The sequence below is a fragment of the Jaculus jaculus genome, chromosome 1 (genome assembly GCF_020740685.1).
Source record: "Jaculus jaculus isolate mJacJac1 chromosome 1, mJacJac1.mat.Y.cur, whole genome shotgun sequence".
In the NCBI taxonomy this organism is placed as follows: Eukaryota; Metazoa; Chordata; class Mammalia; order Rodentia; family Dipodidae; genus Jaculus; species Jaculus jaculus.
The window spans coordinates 73,517,247-73,539,823 of NC_059102.1; the positions used below are offsets into that span (position 1 = coordinate 73,517,247).

The window sequence follows — 22,577 nt, forward strand, 5'->3', positions numbered from 1 at the left end:
AAAAAAAAAAAAAAAAAAAAAAAGAGAAAGATTGAGAGAGAGAGAGGGAGAGAAAGGGCATAAAGGGGGCTCTATGACTTGCACACATGTCCTCAAAAGGCTCATATATTAAAAGGCTTGGTCCTCAAGGACCTGATGGTCAGATGTGAGCGATATTTAGAAGGCAGTTCATTTGATCATTTGGGGTATGGTGGTGAAAGGGACTGTGGCCCCTGCTCTCACTCTTACTCTTTACTTTCTGGCTGATAAAGTGAGCAATACATCTGTTTTATCATCTCCCATCATGATGAGCTGCATCATAAGAAGCCTTAAGCATTATGAATTCCCACCCCAAATCTTGGTCTTAAAACTTCACAATCACTAGCCAAAGTAAACCTCTACACCTTACATGTTAATTACCTTGGGTATTTTCTTAAAACCATAGAAAGCTAAAAGCTGATTAATACAAGGAACAAAAAAGAAAAAAACAAACTCTGATCATCACAATAAGAAGCATAAATATGAGATCAATTCTTGGTCATAAATTTGGTATTAATTCTACATGACTTGAACTATAATATTCTCTTTGAGACAGGTTTTTGATAAAAACATATCTGCATCTCACCATTGTTCTCTTATCTAGCACCAATGGCACAAGAAACAATGAGAATTCAAAGGACTATCAATTAAATAAGATTGTTGTAGTTAGTCCCCAATGCCATAGTGTATTATGATACTTGAAACCCCACAATATTCCTTCAATAAGAATATCAGGAGGATGAATTTCAATTATTTTATACTGCCCTGACACCAATATTATTTTAAGCCAGTTCAAAGTAAGTTAACAGAAATCTTAAGTGAGCCTGCAGTTCCACCACAATAAGAGATAGACAGCATTGCAAAAGAAAAACAACCACAAAACCCTGTAAATTAGTCACTGGTCCCAACAGCCAAGAACATCTTCAAATTGATTATATGTCATTGTGGTGGTTTGAATCATATGTCCCCCATAAACTCATGTGTTTTTAATTTTTGGTCCCCAGCTTATGGCATTTTGGGAGGTGGAGCCTTGAAGGAGGAGGTGTGCTTTGGGGATAGATTTTATTTTATTAAAGATGTTATTGCCAGCTTTCCCTTGCCAGAGTATATCTGACTTTCCTGCTACCACTTTCCATCTGCTTTTCACAAGATGGTAATGTCCAGTGTCTGCCCATGTCATGCTTTCTCCTGAGACTGTAAGCCAAAGTAAAAACTTTCCTCCCATCAGTTCCATTTTATTGGGTGCTTTGTCTCATCAACAAGAAGGTAAGTACAACTGTTATGATTCATGTAGGTTGGGTCTATGGTCAAGGACAAAACAAACAGTACTGCATTCTTCTACCTGTAGAAAGTAGAAGACTGGAGCAAATTTTCTATGATCACTTTATCATGAGGATTAAATGAGAAGAATCAGCTATACCAGAAAAGGAGCCATGGACTTAGCATGCACAGTCCTAGTTTGAGGCCCAGATGGCATGTTCAATTGTTGTGACTGCCCACAACTCTGAATCTCAATGTGCCTGAGTTTTGTGAATTTCACAGAAAGAGAATTCCTATGTCACAAGATTTCTATGGGTGTAAATAAAATATATGGTGTGGTGGTTTGAATAGAATAGATGGCCCCCAATATATTCAGTTCTTTATTGTTTGTAGTTTGCATCTGCTGGCTACCTGGCTGGAGGCAATGTCACTGGGTGATCTTAAGTTGTAGTGGTGGGTTTCCAATTTCAATCTAAAGATATGCAAAGTGTGCCTAGCTGGAGTTCCTGAAGTGTGCTCTGGCTTTTGACTTTTAGGCTTGTGCTTCTCTCTGCTTTGGCCTGTGAATGCAGGCTAGCTTCTGCCATTGTGGAACTTCCCCTGGATCTGTAAGCTTCAATAAATCCCTTCCTCCATAACTGTGCCTGGTCTGAAAGTTCATCTCAGTGAACCTGAAGCTGTCTGCTACATATGGAAAAATCACTTAGAAACCACAACACAATCTATGAATATAAATTTTCTGCTACTACTACTTGACTTCAAATAGTTCTTCAGCCCCATCAAAGCAAGATTACTCTCTTTCAAAAATGAATTGCTTATTCTTATTTCCCCAACAGAATGTAAAATGGCAAACTAAATAATTGGAGAAACTGACAGGATAGCCTTTGATATTTCTTTTATACCACATGGAGATTACTGTTCAACTTCTTAAAATTAAAATTTTAACCTATAATAAAATCTGGAAGAATAGATAGGTAGATAGATAGATAGATAGATGTATATATGTATATTAAAATAATAAAATATTAAAGAACATTCTTTTTTTTCTTAAGTTTTTAATCATTATTTGACCAAAAATTTTTAAAAAAGTATCTCATAAATGTGTCATAGACACATGGAACAGAACCCTACGTTTTGTAGAGGACTTGAATCTGAATAAAGTCATGAGGTTTTTTTTGATAAATCTCCACTGACTTTTCTTGTAATTCTGTAAAAACAAACCCATCACTGTCCAGGGGAAATGGACTAGATGGATAGATGTTCTTTCAGTTTTTCCATGATTTCATTCATCTTTTCACCTGGAATTAGCATCACGGTCCGCAAGGGCTTCATTGGGACGTCATCAAAAGACCATCGGCCTCCCAGACACGTGTCACTCTCCTCCTGCACTGAGTAGCTGAACGTCAGGACGGCCTTCTCATAGAAAAACTCTTCCTCGGCATTTGCGAACATCAGCACACTCTGCTTTGGGCTGTTGTGCCCCTTCTTGGCACTGGATTTTCCTGCTTCCACAAATGTCTTACTAATCAGCAGGTAGGAGTGGCACTTCCCACAAGGCTTGTTCGTTCTGTGTGCCTCTGCTAGTTCTTTCTGGAGTTGCTGGTGCATGGGCAGAGCAATCTGCGGAGGGACGTTAATGAATCTTTCGCTAAGGAGAAAGCCCACAGGCTTGACAGTGTCGTTTAAAAGCTTGTCCAGCTGTTCAACTGTGCTCTTGTCACAGTTCTTCTCACAGAAGCTTAGAACCAACTCTTTAATTTGTTCAGCACACGGGGTACCCTTTCTTTCAGTTAAGTTTAAAAGGCTTATGAAGCCAAAAATCTCATCTTCATCCACATCATCATCACTGTCTTCTGAAACATTTGATTGCTTGATCACACTCCCAATATGGTTCTGTTGAATCAAGAGATCTGTTAGTTCTGCTGCGTTCACAGGACTCTTAAGGAAAAGCTGCTGCAATAACTTCTTAATTCCATCATGATCTTGATCTGAGATGGAATAAGCTTCAAATTCGATATTCACTTCCTCGTCAATGACCTCGTCGTCCTCGTCCTCGTCACTGTCTTCCTCGTCACTGTCCTCGTCCTCGACGTCATCCTCCTCCTCCTCCTCCTCCTCCTCCTCCTCGCTCGCCGTCCGCGCCGCCGGCGGCCGCCAAGAACATTCTTATGTTTGCCTTTTTCTTGATTTGATTTAACTCTCTAGATTTTGTATTCAAATGCACATGCTTATTGAAGTTACCCCTTTTAAAGTTGTATGCCTCTCTACAAAATATTTGACTGAGCCTCTTTTGCAAATATCCTGAAGGCATCACAATACTGGAGTAGGTAACAAACAACTGGCTTAGACCATCACAATATAGTAATGTTGTATTCAAGTATATTGAGTGAAGTGCAGTGTTAAAAGTTTTATTAGATATTTTCAACCACCATAAATTCTCTCTAATTCATAAACTGCTATAAAATCAGGTAATTCTGATGTTGCTTCTAATGTTATCTAAGGATTACCAAGGAAAATTCCTTCATCAAATCTACTGCCAAGTAACTCTATAAAATAATGTGGACTTCAGTGCCAGAACCTCTGCAATAGGATGCTAACACACGAGTTATTTAGGGTGCATGGAAAATCCTCTTAGTTTCCCTATATTTCAATGCCCAAAGTTAAATAATGCTGCAGGAAGTACTAGCATTTGAGATCACAATTACTCACTTTCTTAAGAATTAAGGCATGTGGAAGTTGGTTTAGAAAAGCCAATATCGTTTTGGAATTCCTTTATACAAAGTTAGAAAAAAATTGCATTGCATATACATGCTAGGTAAAATCACTAGCCTATTTCAGCCTTATTTTATTTAAGTCTTTATGGAGTACATGTCAAAAATGAGTGAGAATTATGGGTGAACAGAGTGTTAAAGAGGGAGCTATGAGAAAAATTTTATTTCAGGAGCTTCCAGATATTGTGCCTCAATAAGGCATGAGAAATATTTACTATAAAATAAATATCATAACATCCTCTTAGAAGAACCCTGCAAATAGGCAAAGGTAACAACAACAACAACAAAAAAAAAAAAAACCTGTAATTTCTCTGAATGAAGGAATCATTAATGTGGAAGGAATGTGTAAGCCAGAGCTCAAGCATATTTCACAATAGCACTGAAGACACCTTCTCCATAGTATTTAGGCCATGGCATAATAGAAAGAATCACAGACAATCTGAGCTCGAAGTGTGAGGACAGCTCCATAAATTCATATAACAATTTTTTTTAATTGTTGCTCATAAATTTGGATAGTATGGATAGATTTTTAACATGGAAGTCATAAATCTATTTATCTCACTAATATATGAGGGACTGTGATTCTTGATGGCTCATGTTATTCAGGGGAATCTGTGAATGGCTACTTTTGTTGATTAATGTAAATAACAATGAGAGGGCTCCTCTGTCCTTCTGCAGAACAGCCATTAGTGATTTCAGGTGCTACCTTTGTTTCAAAATCCTCTCTGTTACCCAGGCTCCCATAGATCACACATTAGTGAGTTGAGTGCCAGGTTTCCTTTGATAGCCTCTTTATCGCCCAGCTCCTGTAGATCATCAGTCGGTGAATTCAGGTGTCAGCTTTATACCATCATCCTTTTTTTTTCCCCACCTGTCCACTTCCCATCAATAGGCCATTGGTGAATTCAGGTACCAGTTTCTTCCCAATGACCTCTCTGTTTCCCTGAGTCTGCTGACAATTCAGTAATGACATGGGAACTCCTATAAGACACTGGGTGTAGTTGCAGCTGATAAGAAAACACCCCACCTAACCCATCTAAGAAGCACAACCAAGTATCTACAAGACTAAACTCAAAGCAGCACACACAAAAACAAAGACAAATGAACACACACACAGCACCAAGAACCACTCCAAATACTCACATAAAACAGGTATGCCAGAAAAATATGACCAAGTAATATATCTATATGGGTAAATCTCAACTCAAAAAGATTAACTTAAAAATTAAGCAAATATATCTCCCCTAAGAACTATCAATCCCATGGTACAGGGTCCCCATTGTAGCTGCAAAAGGAAATTCCTGACAACTCAAGAAAAAAGAAAGATTACAAATATATGCAAAGAACTCAAATTAGACAAACATAAATACTTGGATGAAACCCTGAATAAATTCAAAGAAGACACAAATAAATGCCTAAATGACTTCTAAGAATACATTCTTACAAGCATGCACACACAAACACATCCTGTCTGTTCCCTACCTACCTACTTCCCACCAACAGGGCATTGGTGAGTTCAGGTAGCAGTTTATCCCCAGAAACCCTCTGTACCCCTGAGTCTGATGTTTACAATCTGTCTATTTGCTCGATGTGAAGAAATCATACCTGGATATGAAAATGGAATTCAATAAAGTGATATAAATTCTAAAGAAACACAAAAATAAAATTAAGCTATAAATAAAACGCATAATGAGTCAAATAAAAAGTTCCATGTGGGCTGGAGAGATGGCTTAGCAGTTAAGCGCTTGCCTGTGAAGTCTAAGGACCCTGGTTCGAGGCTCGGTTCCCCAGGTCCCACGTTAGCCAGATGCACAAGGGGGCGCACACGTCTGGAGTTCGTTTGCAGAGGCTGGAAGCCCTGGCGCGCCCATTCTCTCTCTCTATCTGTCTTTCTCTCTGTGTCTGTTGCTCTCAAATAAATAAATAAAAAATGGAAAAAAAAAAGTTCCATGTATCTCAGAAGTTAAAAGCACTGGCTAGCAAAAAGCTTCATGTAAACTTAGGCCAAAAGAATTATTCAAGTAGAAGACAAACTACTAGGCATTGAAGACAGGATGAAATTCATAATTCTTAGTCAAAACCAATTACATGTTCAAAAGACATATGAGGACTGGACATATGTCTTTGTGGATAAGGGCATTGCTTGCAAAACTGAAAAGCTTGGGTTCAGTTCCCCAGTACCCACATAAATCCAGATGCAGAACATGGTACATGTGTCTGGAGTTCATTTGCAGTATCTGGAGGCCCTTTTATACCCATACAAAATCTCTTTTCATCTTCCTATTTCTCTCTGTCTATTTCTCTCTCCAATAAACAAATAAAAATATTGTTTAAAAACATAAACAGAACATGAGAGACATTTGAGATACCATGAATATAGCCAATGTTTGAGCAAAGGGAAGAATACCCTCAGATTAATGGCTTATTTATAATTCTTAATAAAATTGCAGAAGAAAATTGACCAAGTATGGGGAAAGAGATGACCATCTGGGCACAAGAGACAAAAAGGACACCAGATGATCAAAAAAGAAACTCACTCTCATATTATGTTCAATACATTAAAAAACTCAGAACACCGAAAAGGTACTGAAAGGAGCAAGAGAAAAACAACAGGTCAAATATAAAGGCAGGCATAACAGAATAACAGCTAATTTTTCAATGTAAATTCTATAATCCATAAGGGCTTAGAATCATATATTTAAATTATTGAAAGATCACATCTAGCAAGCAAAACTATTATTTTCAACACAATTAGCAGTAAAAAGAAAAAGAAAAACTTTTCATGACAAAATTAAGCTTAAAAAAATACATAAGCACTAAGCCAGCATTTCAGAGAATATCAGATGGAGTATTTCACATAGAAGAGAAGGCTAATTTTCTTCTATGTGAAAAGAGAAGGAAATTCAAGAGTCTATGTGTGAAAGGGGAAGAAAACCAAATGAAAACTAATAAGACACCAAATACAACAAAAGTATTAAGATAAAATACACAGACTAACAGACTGGATTAGAAAACTGGATCCATCTATTTGTTATCATCAAAAAACTCACTTCAACATCAAAAAGAGACTTACAGGGAAGAAAGAAGGACAGAAAAGGATATTCCATGAAAATGCAAGAGGGAACAAGCAGGCAGTGCTATTTTAACATGCAACAAAATATATTTCAAAACAAAATAACTAAAAAGATTTAAAAAATGTCATTTCATACTGCTTAGGGGAACAATCCACCAAGAGGATGTTACATTTCTAAATATAAATGTATCAAGCATAGGTGTACTTAATTTTATAAAACAAATTCTATTAGATATAAAGTCAGAGGTATACCAACAGAGGAACAGGAGATTATTTCAACACTCAAATTCACCAATAGACATGTCAACTCAAAAATAAAATAAAAATGTAGATAAACATAGGCGCTAAATTAAACAATAGATCAAATGGACCTATCAGAGATTTACAGAACAGTTAATACAGGCTCTACAAAATATGCACACTTCTCAGTAGCCCATGGAATTTTCTATAAAAATAGATCATATAACAGAACACTCTCAGACCTCAACAACTTCAGGAAAATTGAAATAACTCTTTTACTTTATTCAACCACAATACCTTAAGGCTTGAAATTAATAGCAAGATAGGCTGAGAAGATGGCAGAAAGGTTAAGGATCTTTCCTGCAGAGCCTAACAACCTGGGTTTGATTCCTAAGTTCCCAAATAAATCCATATGCACAAAGTGGTTCATGAATCTGGAGTTCATTTGTAGGTTCTAGAAGCCTTGGTGCACACATTCATTTTTTTCTCTTCCATTTTTTCTCCGTCTCTTTTCTATCCTTCTCTTTATCCTTGCAAATAAATAAAAATTTAAAATATATTTTTTAAAAATGTTTTCATTTATTTATTTGAGAGAGAGAGAGAAGGAAAGAAAAAGAGGCATATAGAGAATGCACATTAGGGCCTCTAGCCACTGCAAATGAACTCCAGACACATGCACCCCCTTGAGCATCTGGCTTATGTGGGTCCTGGGAAATTGAACCTGGGTCCTTTGGCTTTGCAGACAAATGTCTTAGCCAGTAAGCCATCTATTCATCCCTAAAAATATTTTTTTTGTTTATTTTTATTCATTTATTTGAGAGTGACAGAGAGAGAAAGAGAGGCAGAGGGAGAGAGAGAACGAGAATGGGCACACCAGGGCCTCCAGCCACTGCAAACGAACTCCAGACGTGTGTGCTCCTTTGTGCATCTGGCTAACGTGGGTCCTGTGGAATCGAGCCTCAAACCAGCGTCCTTAGGCTTCACAGGCAAGCGCTTAATTGCTAAGCCATCTCTCCACCTGTCATGACAAGGTGATGTACAGGCTCTGTTTATGCTATCGTTTTTCTTGCTATAATGAAGTTTGCCCTCAAGACTCTAAGCCAAAATAAATTCCTTTCTCCCATCAGGTGCTTCTGGTCATGTAAATAAACTCAAGGACAGAAATCCTATGATCACCTCAATATACAAAAAAAAAAAAAAAAAGTATGTGACAAAACTCAACAGTCCTTCATAAAAAAATACAAAAGACAAGCCTGGCACGGTGGCACACACCTTTAATCCCAGTACTCGGGAAGCAGAGGTAGGACGATTGCCATGAGTTCGAGGCCACCCTGACAATTCAGAGTGAATTCCAGTTCAGCCTGAGCTAAAGTGAGACCCTACCTCGAAAAAACAAAAAATAAATAAATAAAGAGGTAAATTAGGAATAGAAGCAACATACCTCACCATAATAAAGGGTTATATATAACAAACCTAAAGCCAACATCATCCTACATGGATAAAATCTCTAAGCATGTACACTAAGTTCTAGAATAAGACAAAGATGTCCAGTCTCTCCACTGCTATTGAATACAGTGTTTGAAGTCTTAGTGGCAGGAGAAAACTTAATTATTTTCAGAATATCTGATTTTATACGGAATATTAATATTCATTGCAATCTCAATTAAAATTTCAGAACCATCCTTTAAAAAAGAGAAAAATAGTCAAAATACCACTAACAAAGGCTTAATATGTAAAATCTACAAAAAAACTAAGCAATAAAATATCAAATAACCCATCAACACAATGAGACAGAGACCTAAATAGTGAATTTTCAGAGGAAGAAATACAAATGGCTAATACCTTAAAAAATGTTTAGCATCTTTAACTGTGAGGGAAATTCAAATTAAAACAACTATGAGTTTCCACCTTACTCCAGTCAGGATACAAGTCATTAAAAAAATCAAATGACATAAATATTGGCAAGGATGCAGGGAAAGAAGAAACTTCATTCACTGCTGGTTGGAGTGCAAAGTTGTACGACCACTATGAAAATAAATATGGAAAAAGATGAAAATAGAGCCACCAACTGAGCCAGCTCTTCTATACTGGGCACCTATTCTAAAGGCTCCACTCTTCACTGCAGTGATCTTTGTTTAACCATGTTTATAGCTGCTCAGTTTACAATAGCTAATGACTGAAATTAGCCCAAATGCCTATCATTTGACAAATGGATAATGAAGAGGTAGTACATATATACTAAGTGAAATTCTACTCAGATGGAAGGAAAAAAATATAATGAAATTTGTAGGAAAATGTAAAGACTTAGAGCATATTATGCTAAGTGAACTCACATAGCACAGTAAGACAAATTCCACATGCTCTCACTAATCTGTGATTCCTAAACTGGAACAGACTGAGTTGAAAGCATACCTGATAAACAACTCAAAGGGCAGATAAGAGGGATGGAAGTGCTTGGGGAGAGGGGAACTGAAGGGTGGGGAAATATATGCAAAAACAAACCCATATCCAAAATGAATTACTATCATAGAACCTTCTTGCTGGATAGTGGACTAAAAGATATAACCCTCAATAGAAGCATGGAGGAATCATCTGGTAGGCAGGGCTTTGGAGAGGGTGGGATGAAGCATAACCCTAATACATTTGGCTCTGGCTTGTAACTCCTAGTACCAGAAATTGGTTACAACCCATGTTGAGTTGTTGATTGGAGAGACCTACAAGAGCCCCAAAACAAGACTGGTTTCTGTCAAAGCACTTGATTACCCTCCTGTGGTAAAAGGTAAGAGACTCTGTTGCTGAAGATGCCACATGCTTCTGATGCACAACATCAACAGATCTATCTGTTTGGAAGAAGTAATACCCAGATAGTTAGCCCATATAATGCTGAAAAATGCTATATGAGCTGTTGGAGGAAAGTGACCTATAATGTTGAGAGCAAGCAGGGGGCAGTGCTATATGACAAGATGTACACAACTGTACAACAGTTGCACACAGCCTAGGTTGGTAAACAACAGCTCTCTGGCTATGAGATCCACTCAGTGGAACCCATAATTGGAACTGTGAACCAAGTCAAAATCCTATGGAGACCATGAATATGGACTCCATTAAGAAGCTCCTCCTAGTCTGTGTCCAAACATGAGGCTACACCAATCAAAATCCATCTAAAATACCAATACTTATCCCCTTTAACCTATCCTGATCTCATTCTCCATTGGAGAATCAGTTTCCTTTTTCAGAAAATAGTGACGGGCTGGAGAGATGGCTTAGTGGATAAGATGCTTGCCTGCAGAGCCAAAGGACCATGTTTGATTTCCCAGGAACCACATAAGCCAGATGCACATGGTGGCACATGCATCTGGAGTTCATTTGCAGCAGCTGGAGGCCCTGGCATGCCAATTCCCTTTCTCTCTCTCTCTCTCAAATAAATAAATAACAAAATATTTAAAAAGAAGAAAATAGTGAGAACTGAGGACAACAAAAATCTATCAACAAAACAAAGATCGCTAATTCCCTGTGGGAGGAAATGAATCACCTGACACACAACAGCCGAGGCCCAGATAAAACTACAGTGGAATGGGATAGATGAGAAAGAGTGCTGCTTCCATGGCAAGCCTGACAACCTGAGCCAGGGTGATGGAGACAGACACTCAAAACATACCAAAGCAGAAATCCAGAATTTGCTGAGAACTCAATACTGGTGTAGACTTAAAACACACTCACCAAGTCTCAGGGAACTTTGCTAAAGAAGGAGCAGAAGAATTTAAGAACTACAGGTTGGTAGGGAATATACGGACATATTTTCCTCCCTCCCCCACCCACCTACACAATGACTGACTGCTAAGTAATAACACACAATTCCATGAGAAATACCAGCAATCCTACTAAAAGAAAGCCCTAAAATGAGTGGTGACAGTGAGGAGTGAAATGATGGTACCAACATATGATGTGTCCATACAAAGTTTTAGTTAATAAAGTTTTCTAAAAATTAAAAAAAAAAATCAAATGGAACTACAAAAGTCCCTAGACAGCTAAAACTATCCTAAAAACATTGAAATAATGCCACAAATGGCAATATTCCTGATTTCATGGTATATTACACACTCATTATAATAAGAAAAGAATGGTACTAGCACAAAACCTCATACATAAAACAATAGAATAGACTAAATCTCCAAAGTCTCATCTGAGATTCAAGTCTTTCACTTAACTGTAAGTCCTGTAATATCCAAACACAAGTTAGATGTTTCCAGCGCATAATGGCACAGAGTAAATATTTCCATTTCAAAAAGTTGATACTAATTTGCAGTGGTCCAGTATAAATAACCAGTAAGTAAACATCAAACATCTGTAGTTCCAACTGCCATAACCAGTGATAAAGAAGTCTCTGAGTTTTGAATTCTACTCCCCGCCCCCACCAGCTGATATACTCACAGCCCAAGAAAAATTCCATTCTGAACCAGCAGCTCTCCATAGTAGTTGTTATACAGTCCTCATATGTCGAAAATATCTTCAGGTCTCCACAGAAAACCATGGTTCATCTTTATAGCTGCAGTCTCTGTGAACAGCTCCCTTTATTCAATAGGGAAATGGGTTTATAAGCAGTTGAGATTGGGAAGAGGATCCTAAGGGGACTGTTGGGTTCAAAGGTTGCTAGCCAATGCCTAGGGACATTCATTCCAGCACAAAGGAAGAGAGTCAGGTGATCTACATAGTGGTGGGTAGAGGGCTGCAGGGGGATGGGCTGTGTGAAGGCTGCTGGCTGATAAGGAGTTTCCTAGGCAACTGGCCAAAGGTCACAGGGCTATGGGCAAAGCAAGTTCAGATGTGCTGGGCTTGGAGAGTGAGTGGCCTCCTGTATCCCGGGGGTCTTCAGCCATGTCTGGCAACTCAGACCCGTGTTCTGAAGGCTCCAGCCTGTGCCTGGCAGTGTCTGACAGTAATCTACTTAACAATTGCAGCTTAGGTAATATAAATCTAGTTTCTTTGCCTATAACTCAAAATTGTTTGAATTTTTCCTGTGATGTGCCATACATCTTTTGTGTCTTTCTGTCCTATACCTTCTGTCAGACATACCAGTACATTACTATTAAGTTCAACCTGCGCAAATTCTCAGGGAAAGGCTGGGATACAGCCAGCATTTCCACCAGTATCATAGTCCCAAGAAAGTTCTCTCATTCACATTTGAATCTTAATAAGCCAAGTCTTCATAGTCCTCAATTATCTGCATTTAGCATTTCAAACTCTCACCAGAACAGCCCCTCAACCTCTGCTTACAATTCTGCAAGGCTTCTCCAGAACAGTGTAACAAGTCCTTCCACATTCCTCCAATAAACACATTTCTAAAGATCAAAACCCACATGGTCATATTTGTCACAATAATGAATCCACTCCTGGTACCAATTTTACTGTTGCAGTTACTTTTTGTTGCTGGGATAATACCTGACCAGAAGCAGCTTATGGGAAGGGAGAATTTATTTCAGGCTTACAACACATTCCAGGGAATGCATCATCATGACAGAGGAAGATGGCTCACTCCATCATATATTCACAGCAAATGGACAGAACTGACATCAGCAAGCACAAAGAATCTGATCTCAAACTGGCTTTCTATACATACCCCTGACAGCAGGGTTTTATCTGCTGAAGACTAAATAGGAAGAGGAATCAAAAATACCTAAGACTAGGCTGGAAAGATGGATTAATGGTTAAAGTGCTTGTCTGCAAAGCTTAACAATCTAGGTTACATTCTCCAGTACCCACATAAAGCCAGAAATATAGTGGTACATGCATCTGAACTTTGTATGTAGTAGCTGGAGACCCTGATGTGCCAATTCTATGCCTCTTAGTCTCTTTTTCTCTGTCTCTCTCTGCTTGCAAATAAGTAATTAAATTATTTTATTAAAAATACCTAAAGCTATGGGGGACATACATTTACATTCAAACCACCGCAGGAACTAAATAGAGAGTGTTGAAAAGAAATATAAGTGGCCAATACATATTTCTTAAAAATGTTCAACATCCTTGCCCACCAAGGAAATGCAAATTAAAACTACTCTGACAATAAGTGCTGGCAAAGATACAGAGAAAGAACAGCCTTTATTTACTGTTTGGGGGAATGTAACATGGTTTAGCCATTATGGAAATTAGTGTGGAAGTTTCTCTAAAAGCTAAAAATTAAACTACCATATGGCCTAAAACTATACTATTCCTGGGCATATACCCCAAGGACTGTCTATTAATATAGAAATACTTCTCTCATGTTTATAGCTGCTCTATTCACAATAACTAGGAAATGGAATCAGCCCATCAACTGATAAATGAATAATGATGTGGTGGTGCACATACACAATGGAGTTTTATTCACCTGTAAAGAAAAAGGAAATTATGAAATTTGCAGGAAAATGGATAGATCTGGAAAAGATTATACTTAGTGGGGTAATCCTGGCTCAGAGAAACAAACATTGCACGTTCTCTCATATATGCAGATCCTAAACATTAGATTTGTATATATATGGAGTAAGAGTCAGTAGAGGTCAGCAAGGTAGAAAGGAACTATGATGAATGTAAGGGGAAAATGCTTAAGGAGAGAGGACAATGGATATATAAGTAGAAGGGCAGGATATTGGAGACAGAAAAATTAAAGTGGGGTTAGGCAAAGGAAGGCTAGAAAGGAAGGGCTGTCAGTGGGTCAACCAAAATTAGATAAACCAACTTCTTTGTTAGTTTAAATACATGATTAAGTGGTAAAAAAGAGAGTTCTAGTTCAGGTAGACACTTCCACTTGGAATAGTTAATGCTGCTTTCAGCAGCCATAGGTTGTTACAGAAAAATCCAGTGAATGAATGAATGCTATTCTAGAGTCATTTTCTCACAATTGTTTGTGTATGCTATTTTTAACTTTTTAAATGGAAATTTGACTTATAATGAAAAGCAGTGTCATGTAACAAATTATGTTCTAGATACCAAGAATGTTCTACGTTGTCATCATGCAACTGTGTGTGTGTGTGTGTGTGTGTGTGTGTGTGTGTGTGTACATATTGTTTTATAGAATCATTATCAGGAACCAAAGAATTCCTGAATACCATTCTACTATATATTGCTATAACCATATCTACAATATTTTTTAAGAAGGCTTTAAATTACACTTATAGAAAACAGACAGACACACAAAGTCAGGCAGGTGGAAAGCAAAATTATCTACTGATTACTGGGTAACCAGGGTCAAGCTGGTCTCTAGAAATATTTATTTCATAAGTTTGTTAAAAGGGTAAATAACCATTTCAAGCACTCTTCTAGCAAACTAAAATAGTCAAAACTCCTGCAGGGGTTGTACTGACAATACCACAGTTTCCTTGCTCTAGTTCAGGAAGGATTTAGTGTGCATTCTTTCCCAGACACGCTCTGATTTGTAAAGTAAGCATTCCTCCCAAGTGAAAGCCATTAGAGTTACAAGAAAAGCTATACATCAGATGACTAGTTCTTTTAAGATCAGAAAACAGACAAATCTAGTGGAATACCATTCACTATGTATTGCTAAATGGTCCTCTAATGAATTGGCAGAAATCTTAAATAATGAAATTTGTAGTAGTCAACTTCTGGTTGCTAGAACAAAATACATGACAAAAATCAGTTTAAAGAAGAAAGAGTTCATTGCAGCTAACAGTTCTAGATTTATGGTCCATCCTAACAGGGAAAGCATAACAGTAGGAGCCTAAGACAGCCAGTCACATTCAACACAGTGAGGAATAAATACTGATACTAGCCATCTCTCTATTTTTAAACACAATCTGTGAAACCAGCACATAAAATGGTGCTGACTATAATCAGGGTGGGCATTTTCACCTAAATTAACCTAATTAAGGTAATCCCTCAGAGACATGCCTAGAGGCTTACATAATTTACATAATACCTCAGGTGATTTCAGGTCCTGACAACCTGACAATCAATAGAAATCATCACACTTGCTTTAATTATGATAATATTATTTTGATGACGTAACAAAGACTTTCTGTTAAAACAATTATCAAAGGGTAGCCCATGCACACATGTCTATACATATTCACAGCATTACTCATTTGTTCAAAGACACAAAGAGTTATACTTTTGTCTTTTGAGGGCAGAGATGCTGGTAATGGGGAAGGGTTTCCCTATAATTTTATAACTCAGGACAGTACAGTCTAAATCTTCAGGCTAAGGGCTTAGACAACAGTCAGCGTCACTGCTTTGCTAGCCTATAAAAATCATAAAATTGCACACGGAATAATTTGTAAAGTATATAGCTAAAAAATACAATCTCCTAGGACTATGCATTCTATGTATGTAATGGAGTAGGAAGCTAAAAACTTTAATTAATATGAATTTGACCCCAAATTATTTATTCATTGGAAGTCTTTGAACTCCTATGTTGCTTAAGGAATTGAATTAAATCAAAATATTGCTGTCTCTCCACTCTACAGTAATAGCTGTTTTCTCCATTATTTTTTTTTAAATCAGTGACAATTTGGACTACAGAAAAACAGAGATCACATTTTTTAAGCTTTTGATCTTGCAATAATGCAGATTTGCTTCTTGAGGACTATCTGCAGGGTACACTGAGACATTTTCAAATAATTTAAGATGTGCATAAATTTGTGGGGCTGTTAGTTGTTTCCATTCTGACAAAATAGCAAAACTTAAAAAAATGTAAGTTCTTCTCTTGAGATCCCATTTCACATTGCAATGTCTTGCTTTTCACAGTATTTGATCTGTTATTGGGTTTTTCTTCCTCAAAACATCATCTTGAGGCTTAGACAATATGGAGGGTAGGGCTTGGGGGAAGGGCAAGGAAGGGGGCACAAAATCTGAACCCAAATTGAATTAGTACCATAGAATCCTATATCCTGGAAATCAGACTAAAAAGTGGAATCCTCAAGCAAACCTTAGAGGGAGCACCTGAATTGTAGGGACCTGGAGTGAGACAAAACCTAACCTCAAATTTCTCCTGTTTCTCTTTCTTCTCTGGATATTGCTTTTTTATTTTCCCATGGTGCTGGTCTGTAATTCCCTGTACCAGGATGTGGTTTACATCCACAATGAGCTGTTGATCAGAGAGACTTACTAGATCTCCCAAAACAAACAAGACACACTGACACACTTCTATCAGAGCATTTGATTACCCACCAGAGGTTAATAGTAAATCCCTACTGCTGAAGATAACAATTGCTGTCAACATGGACCATGGAGAGACCTGATTGGAATCCAGAGGAGAGCCAGTCCTCAGATAATTAGCCCATCTAGTGCTGGAAGGCACAACATGAGCTGCCAGGGGCAAGTGGCAAACATCTGTCCAAGCCACTCAAAGTCTAAGAGACTCAGAAGCAAACAACCTGACATGATGCTCACACAAGTGCAATAGTGGCATGCAGCTATGGTGGGTAACCAACTACTCTTGGATTTGCTAACATATCTGCTCAGTAGAAAAGAAACCATATCTGCAACTAGGAAACAAATCAGAATCATATCCAGATAATGATTCTGCTTTCCATTGCCAAGCTTCCAGTAACCTAACACTATATAAGTGTCTAAAGCCTTATAATTCTGTCTGAATTAATAATGGTTATTGTGGTGGTTTTAATAGATGGCCCTCAATATATTCAGTTTTTTATTACTTTGTAGTTTGCATCTGTAGTCACCTGACTGGAGGAGGGTTCACTGGGTGGATCTTGAGGTGTCATGGTGGGTTTGAGATTTCAATCTAAAAATATACAGAGTGCCTAGCTGGAGTTCTTGAAGTGTGCTATGCTGTGTGGCTTTTGGCTTGTGCTTCTCTCTCTCTCTGCTTGGACCTATAAAGGCAGGCCAGCTTCTTCTGACATTATGGAATTTCCCCTAGATCTATAAGCTTCAATAAATCCCTTCCTCCATAACTGTGCCTGGTCTGGAAGTTCATCTAAGTGAACCTGAAGCTGCTTGTTACAGTTGTCCCATTTAACTGGTACGGACTTCACTCTCAGTTGGAGAAGCTGCTTCTCTTTTTCAGGTGGGAACTGGACTTGAGGAGATAAATGACCCCGTGTAGTGCACCCCAGCCCCAGGTGAAACCACAGAGGAACTGGGGAAATGAGCAAGGATGTCACTCTCTCCATTAATCTGATATCAGCATGAGGGTGGTGGAGAAAGATATTGAGGACACTCAACACCTACCAAACCAGAAATCTAGATGTTCATAAGTGCCCATCACTGAAGTAGACTTAAAATGCTCCCAGCATGGCTCAGGGAATTTTGTGGAAGAGGGCACAGAAAGATTGTTAGAGCCACAAGTTGGGACATTTTGCACAGAGACACTGCCTCTCCTCCACAACTGACTGCTGCCCCATAATGCATGACCCACAATACCCATGGGGTTTATCTGTATCCCCCATGAGTAAGGTCTCTTAAGAAAAGGGCAGGGAGGAGGGAAAGGATGGTACAAACATGTGATGTTTACATACAGTATATGTTCATATCTAATAATAAAAAATAAATAAAATAACAAAAAACACATTGCTATATTCAAAGTGCAGAACTTATAAAATATTTTAAATTATTACTTGAAACTTTTTTTTTCACTAGGAGTCCTCATGGCCCCTGGGAAGTGCCTTGTCATGAAAGAAACTAGAAGGGGGGTGGAGAAAAAGAGAAAAAGAGAAGCAATACATTACAGAATTCTGCCAGGGTTGTGTAGCATTCCGGGTTTCTCAGCTATAAAGAAACATATTGAATGTTTAGAGCACAGCCCCTCCTCACTGCTTCAGTTTTGTCCTTTGTTTACAAGTTCCTGCCATCTTTCTTAGTGAATTGAATGCTAAGCTCTCTCTGGAGAGATGTTATATTGCTTACAGACTGCTCCAGCAGATGGTACTTCCTGTCATAACAGACGGCTGTGATTGTACCTGAACTCTTCAAGAACTGAAGCTGGAAAACAAGATAAATGAAAATCTTGAAAAGTTTACTCTTACTAGCCATTTCAATGATCAGCCTCCCATTGACCCTATCCCATCCCATCTTCTTCAAACCAAGAATATTCTTGCTCCCCTTTTAATGGCTGTGATATAAGATCAGAAGATTTGTGTAAAAATTATTAAGAGTATTGCATATTTAGATGCCTAGGCACTATGTTTTCACACACTTGAATACCCCATTATAAGCAATGAAGAAAAGAGAAAGGTCTTCATCAGGATGTAGCTATAAAATCAGATTGAAACACTGAGAAGACCACCTGGTGCCCAAACCTGAAGCCTAGGTTTATGTGTGAGCAAGTGGAGAGAAATTATACTTTTCAAAGGACTCTTGCACATACTCTTCACAGCTCTGTACAGCTGAGTAGCTCAAAGACTCACTGCTTTGTCTTTAGTGTTTCACTTTTTTTCTCTTCTAAATGTCTTCCCTGCATTTCCTACCATGTCTTGTTTAGCCCTTTATTTAAATTAAAGGTAACTCTTTATCTCTCCTATTCTTTCTCTGTATGCCAAGAAAAACAAATATTGTGATATAATAGAAAAGGCAAGGAAAAGGAACAATAAAAGAAAATATACACCTACATACATAGGTAACTGTTTGGCTCTGTCAAATCCAAGCAGGTAAGACAGCCTCAGTACTTGGGTTATTAAATAATTTATCAGCCTTAGTATTAAATTGTCAAATCTTTTTAAAAATATTTATTTACTTGTGAGAAAAGAGAGGGAGAATGGGCATGCCAAGGCCTCTAGACACTGCAAATGAACTCCAGGTGTCTGTGCCCCCTTGTGCATTTGGCTTACATGGGTACTAGGGAATTGAACTTGAGTCCTTTGGCTTATAGGCAGGCCCCTCAACCACTAAGCATCTCTCCAGCACTAAATTTTCAAATCTTTATAGCACTTAAAAGAGTAAAATATTAAAAACTTTAAATGGTCTTTGGATTTGGCTTTTTTGATAACATCAAATGAGAAGTGACAATATAGCATGAAGGAAGTTACAAAGTCAACCACAAGACCTGCATATTGTGGTTTTATGATCATCTTTACACTCATGGTCACTGTCTAGGGTGTCTTGGGGTAGAGTGACGATTCAACACTATTATTGTAGGCTTAGAATCTAGTAGGGCAGAGGGAAAGAGAATAAGCAACATAATTGCAGATAACTATAAGTATTATAAAAATGAAGTATAAGAGATGGAGCTCAGCAGCAGAGTAGGGGCAGCACTGAGTCAGGTATTCAGCAAAGCTGAATAAAGAGCTTGGGTAGTGTTTTGATCAGCATGAGGATAGACAAACAAAACCTCATAGAGAGAGATCTGAGAATCAGACAGGCCAATGAGTTGCCCAGATTCAGGTCACCCATTCTTTGGAAACCTCTGAAAACCCACATGTTTCATTTAAAAGTAGAAAAATTAAATTGGCCATCTGCCTTCCATTTAGGAAATGAAACAAAAATATCAAAATATACAATGAGTGTACATATTTTTGCTTCTACCAATATATCTTTGTCTTGTGCTATCTATAATTGAATGCCATAGAGGATTTTAAAATTAGATCTTTTCTCATTTTGTGAGATAGTAATTCTGTCTCTCCCTTATCACTTTTTATCATCTACATAAAGAAAAAGGTTTTACATTTCTATTATTGTGCGTTTTAAACCTTCCATCTCCTAAAAATATGCAGGTCAAATGATGATATGTTGTCAAATAGGTCCCGTGCTACCAGAACCAATAAAAGAGACCTTATATTCATAAAAGGAAAAAATTACATTCACAATAAGGCAAATGGCAGAGTTGGAAACTCAAGTCCCAAAAGCTTATTTATAGGAGGAAAATTAGAAAAAAAAATCTTCAAATGCTGTATGGTTTACCTGGGTCAGGGAATGAATTCAAGGTTCTAGTGCTGCACTCCATAGAGATGAAGAGCTCGAGCTAAACATATGTATGCATCTAAGCACAAGATTCCAGGACTGCTAACCAGAGAGGAAAGGGAACTTACATAACAGTGACAAAGAATAAGAAAAAAGAGGAAAGGAAAGGGGAACAAGAGTTGCCCCGGCCAGCGGGGAGTTGAACATGGACCCTAGGGGAAGGTAACCTGAATGTGAAAAGGCAAACAGACACAAGAAGGAGACCACGCTAGATGTTTGTCAAGGCTTCAGAGTCCATCCAGCTTTCTGAGTAATGAGTCAACTTATGAGTAGGCCCAGGCAAAATGGAGAGGCTTTTGCTCTGTGGCTCCTGACAAAGAGTGAAAAAAAGAGCAGAGGCAGAGGCATTTTGAGTTATAAAGCAGATAAGCTCTCAAGAAAACTATTATCTTTCAGTGTTGTTATTCAACACTTTGGAGACCAGCTCTAAGCCTTGCTTAGAAGACCTCTAGCCTGTCTCTCCTCCAAATGCAGCTTCCTTGTGAAGAGCTGAGGTAGGAGAATGCACCAGTCTAGGAAGGCAGTGCCCTGGATCCCGTGCTCCTTCTTCTGGACAGCACTGTGCATACACAGGACTTCTCTCACCTATGGGATATATGAGGACACTTTTCATGTTACACTTGTGACAATGCACTGGAGCACTTGAGGGGTTCTCAAGAGCAGGTGATTGGAAGAATGCAATGAAAGCTTGGAAAGTGAAGGCTGAAGTGTTCCTCAAAATTCCTTAGAGTGTTCACAGGATTCAAAGGTAAGAGGCGACAAGGAAAACTGAGCCCAGGCTCCATGTCCTGCAATACATCTTCTCATTCCAGGGGCACACTGGTGTGGGTTTTCCTATGTAAAGCAATCAATTCATTCAAGAATGATATTCTGCTAATACAGTGGGTGAACACACACTGCATTTGGCTTTCTGGCAATATTGTTTTGTGGCTGGGTCATTCTGATATTTAGGTTACTTTCTGTATAATGAATACCTAATTAGATAGGATATGGAGACACCCTACCTTATTTCTTTCATCACTGTTCTTGCTGAGTTTATAAGGAAGAGGTGAGGCAGACCAGAAGGCATCTCTGGCTTGTGAGCTTGAAATCATAATCAGAGAGTGTATCCGAGTCCACTCACAGTTATTAACATACTGCAGAACTCCTCAGACTGGAGTTGGAAGGTAGGAACATCAGAAGCGTGTGATGCTACAGAAAACACTTAAGCAAAGTAAAATGAAAAAGAGCTGTCTGAATTTGACTGAGAAAGCTTAAGAGCCATTTTCACTCAGTGAGTTATTTTGACTTTAGGGATATAACGGTAATTCAGAGAAAGGATCCCTGGTGATTTAAGCACATGGAGTCTGGAGACATACATCCATTTAGGGAGCCCCCTACACAGACACACGTTTTTGGAAAATTTATCCTAGCAATTGCTTTCTTGATGGAGACATGAATTATGCTTCCTGAATAGTGATGAGTAGATTTAAAAGGGTTTGGGGCTGAATTCATGAATACTCAGACAATTGGCATTTTCTTCTGAACTCATAATTCCAGTTTTCCTGGCCACTATCATATCAGTGACTTGTATAAAACATAATTGAGATTTCAGCCCAATTTTGGTTATGCCAGGTATATTATAGAGCAAAATATAAAGACAGCAGAAAAAATCAACACTTAGTTAAGATTCTTGGTTAATGATTTTTAAAATATGGCTGTTAATATCTAACAAGTAGAAGTAATTATGATCTGGAAACTATTTACTATAGAACAAGGAAAATATTGCTCTATTTTTAGTCAATATTTTTCTCTTTCTTTCAAGTTTCATGTGAATTAAAGTAAAGCAAAGGTCAAGCACAGTGAGGAATATATATCTATTTAAATGTTAACTTGAGTAAGTTTTTTTTTTTTTTTCTAAAACAAAGTGGCATATATATCAATCTGGCCCACAACTTGCTGTATGACAAAGGATTCTTCGTACCTCTGCTGAAATATTTATACCATCAAAGTAGAGTGACAGTTCTTCTACTATTCTTTTTTTACAGTTCAAGTCCTTCCTTTTATTAGTTACTTTCTTGTTGATGGGGCTAAATACTAACTAAAACTTTTAACATTCCTGGCTCCATGTCTGGAGTGCTGGGATTATGTGAATGTATCACAATGCCATTTATGCTAGGAAAGCCATCTGCTAACTGTGCAAATCTCTAACTCTCCAACTTGAGGTTTCAAGCAAATTCAAACTCAGTCTAAATCATCCACACTTCCAGAAAACAATGAGTTCAGTTATTGGTATCCTAAGAAAGAAATGTTTCAACATAATTTATTTC

The 22,577-nt window shown here is 38.0% G+C and overlaps 1 protein-coding gene across 1 annotated transcript in view; it reads right to left on the minus strand.

Moving 5' to 3' along the window:
• Positions 1-2,461: 2,461 nt before the first annotated feature.
• Positions 2,462-22,577, minus strand: part of LOC101603562 (BRCA2 and CDKN1A-interacting protein-like) — a 90,337-nt gene continuing 70,221 nt past the window's right edge. Inside the window, exon 2 of the mRNA XM_045154128.1 lies at positions 2,462-3,443. Within this exon, the coding sequence (XP_045010063.1) occupies positions 2,524-3,443 (920 nt within the window). The 3' untranslated portion in view covers positions 2,462-2,523. The remainder of the gene's footprint in view (positions 3,444-22,577) is intronic.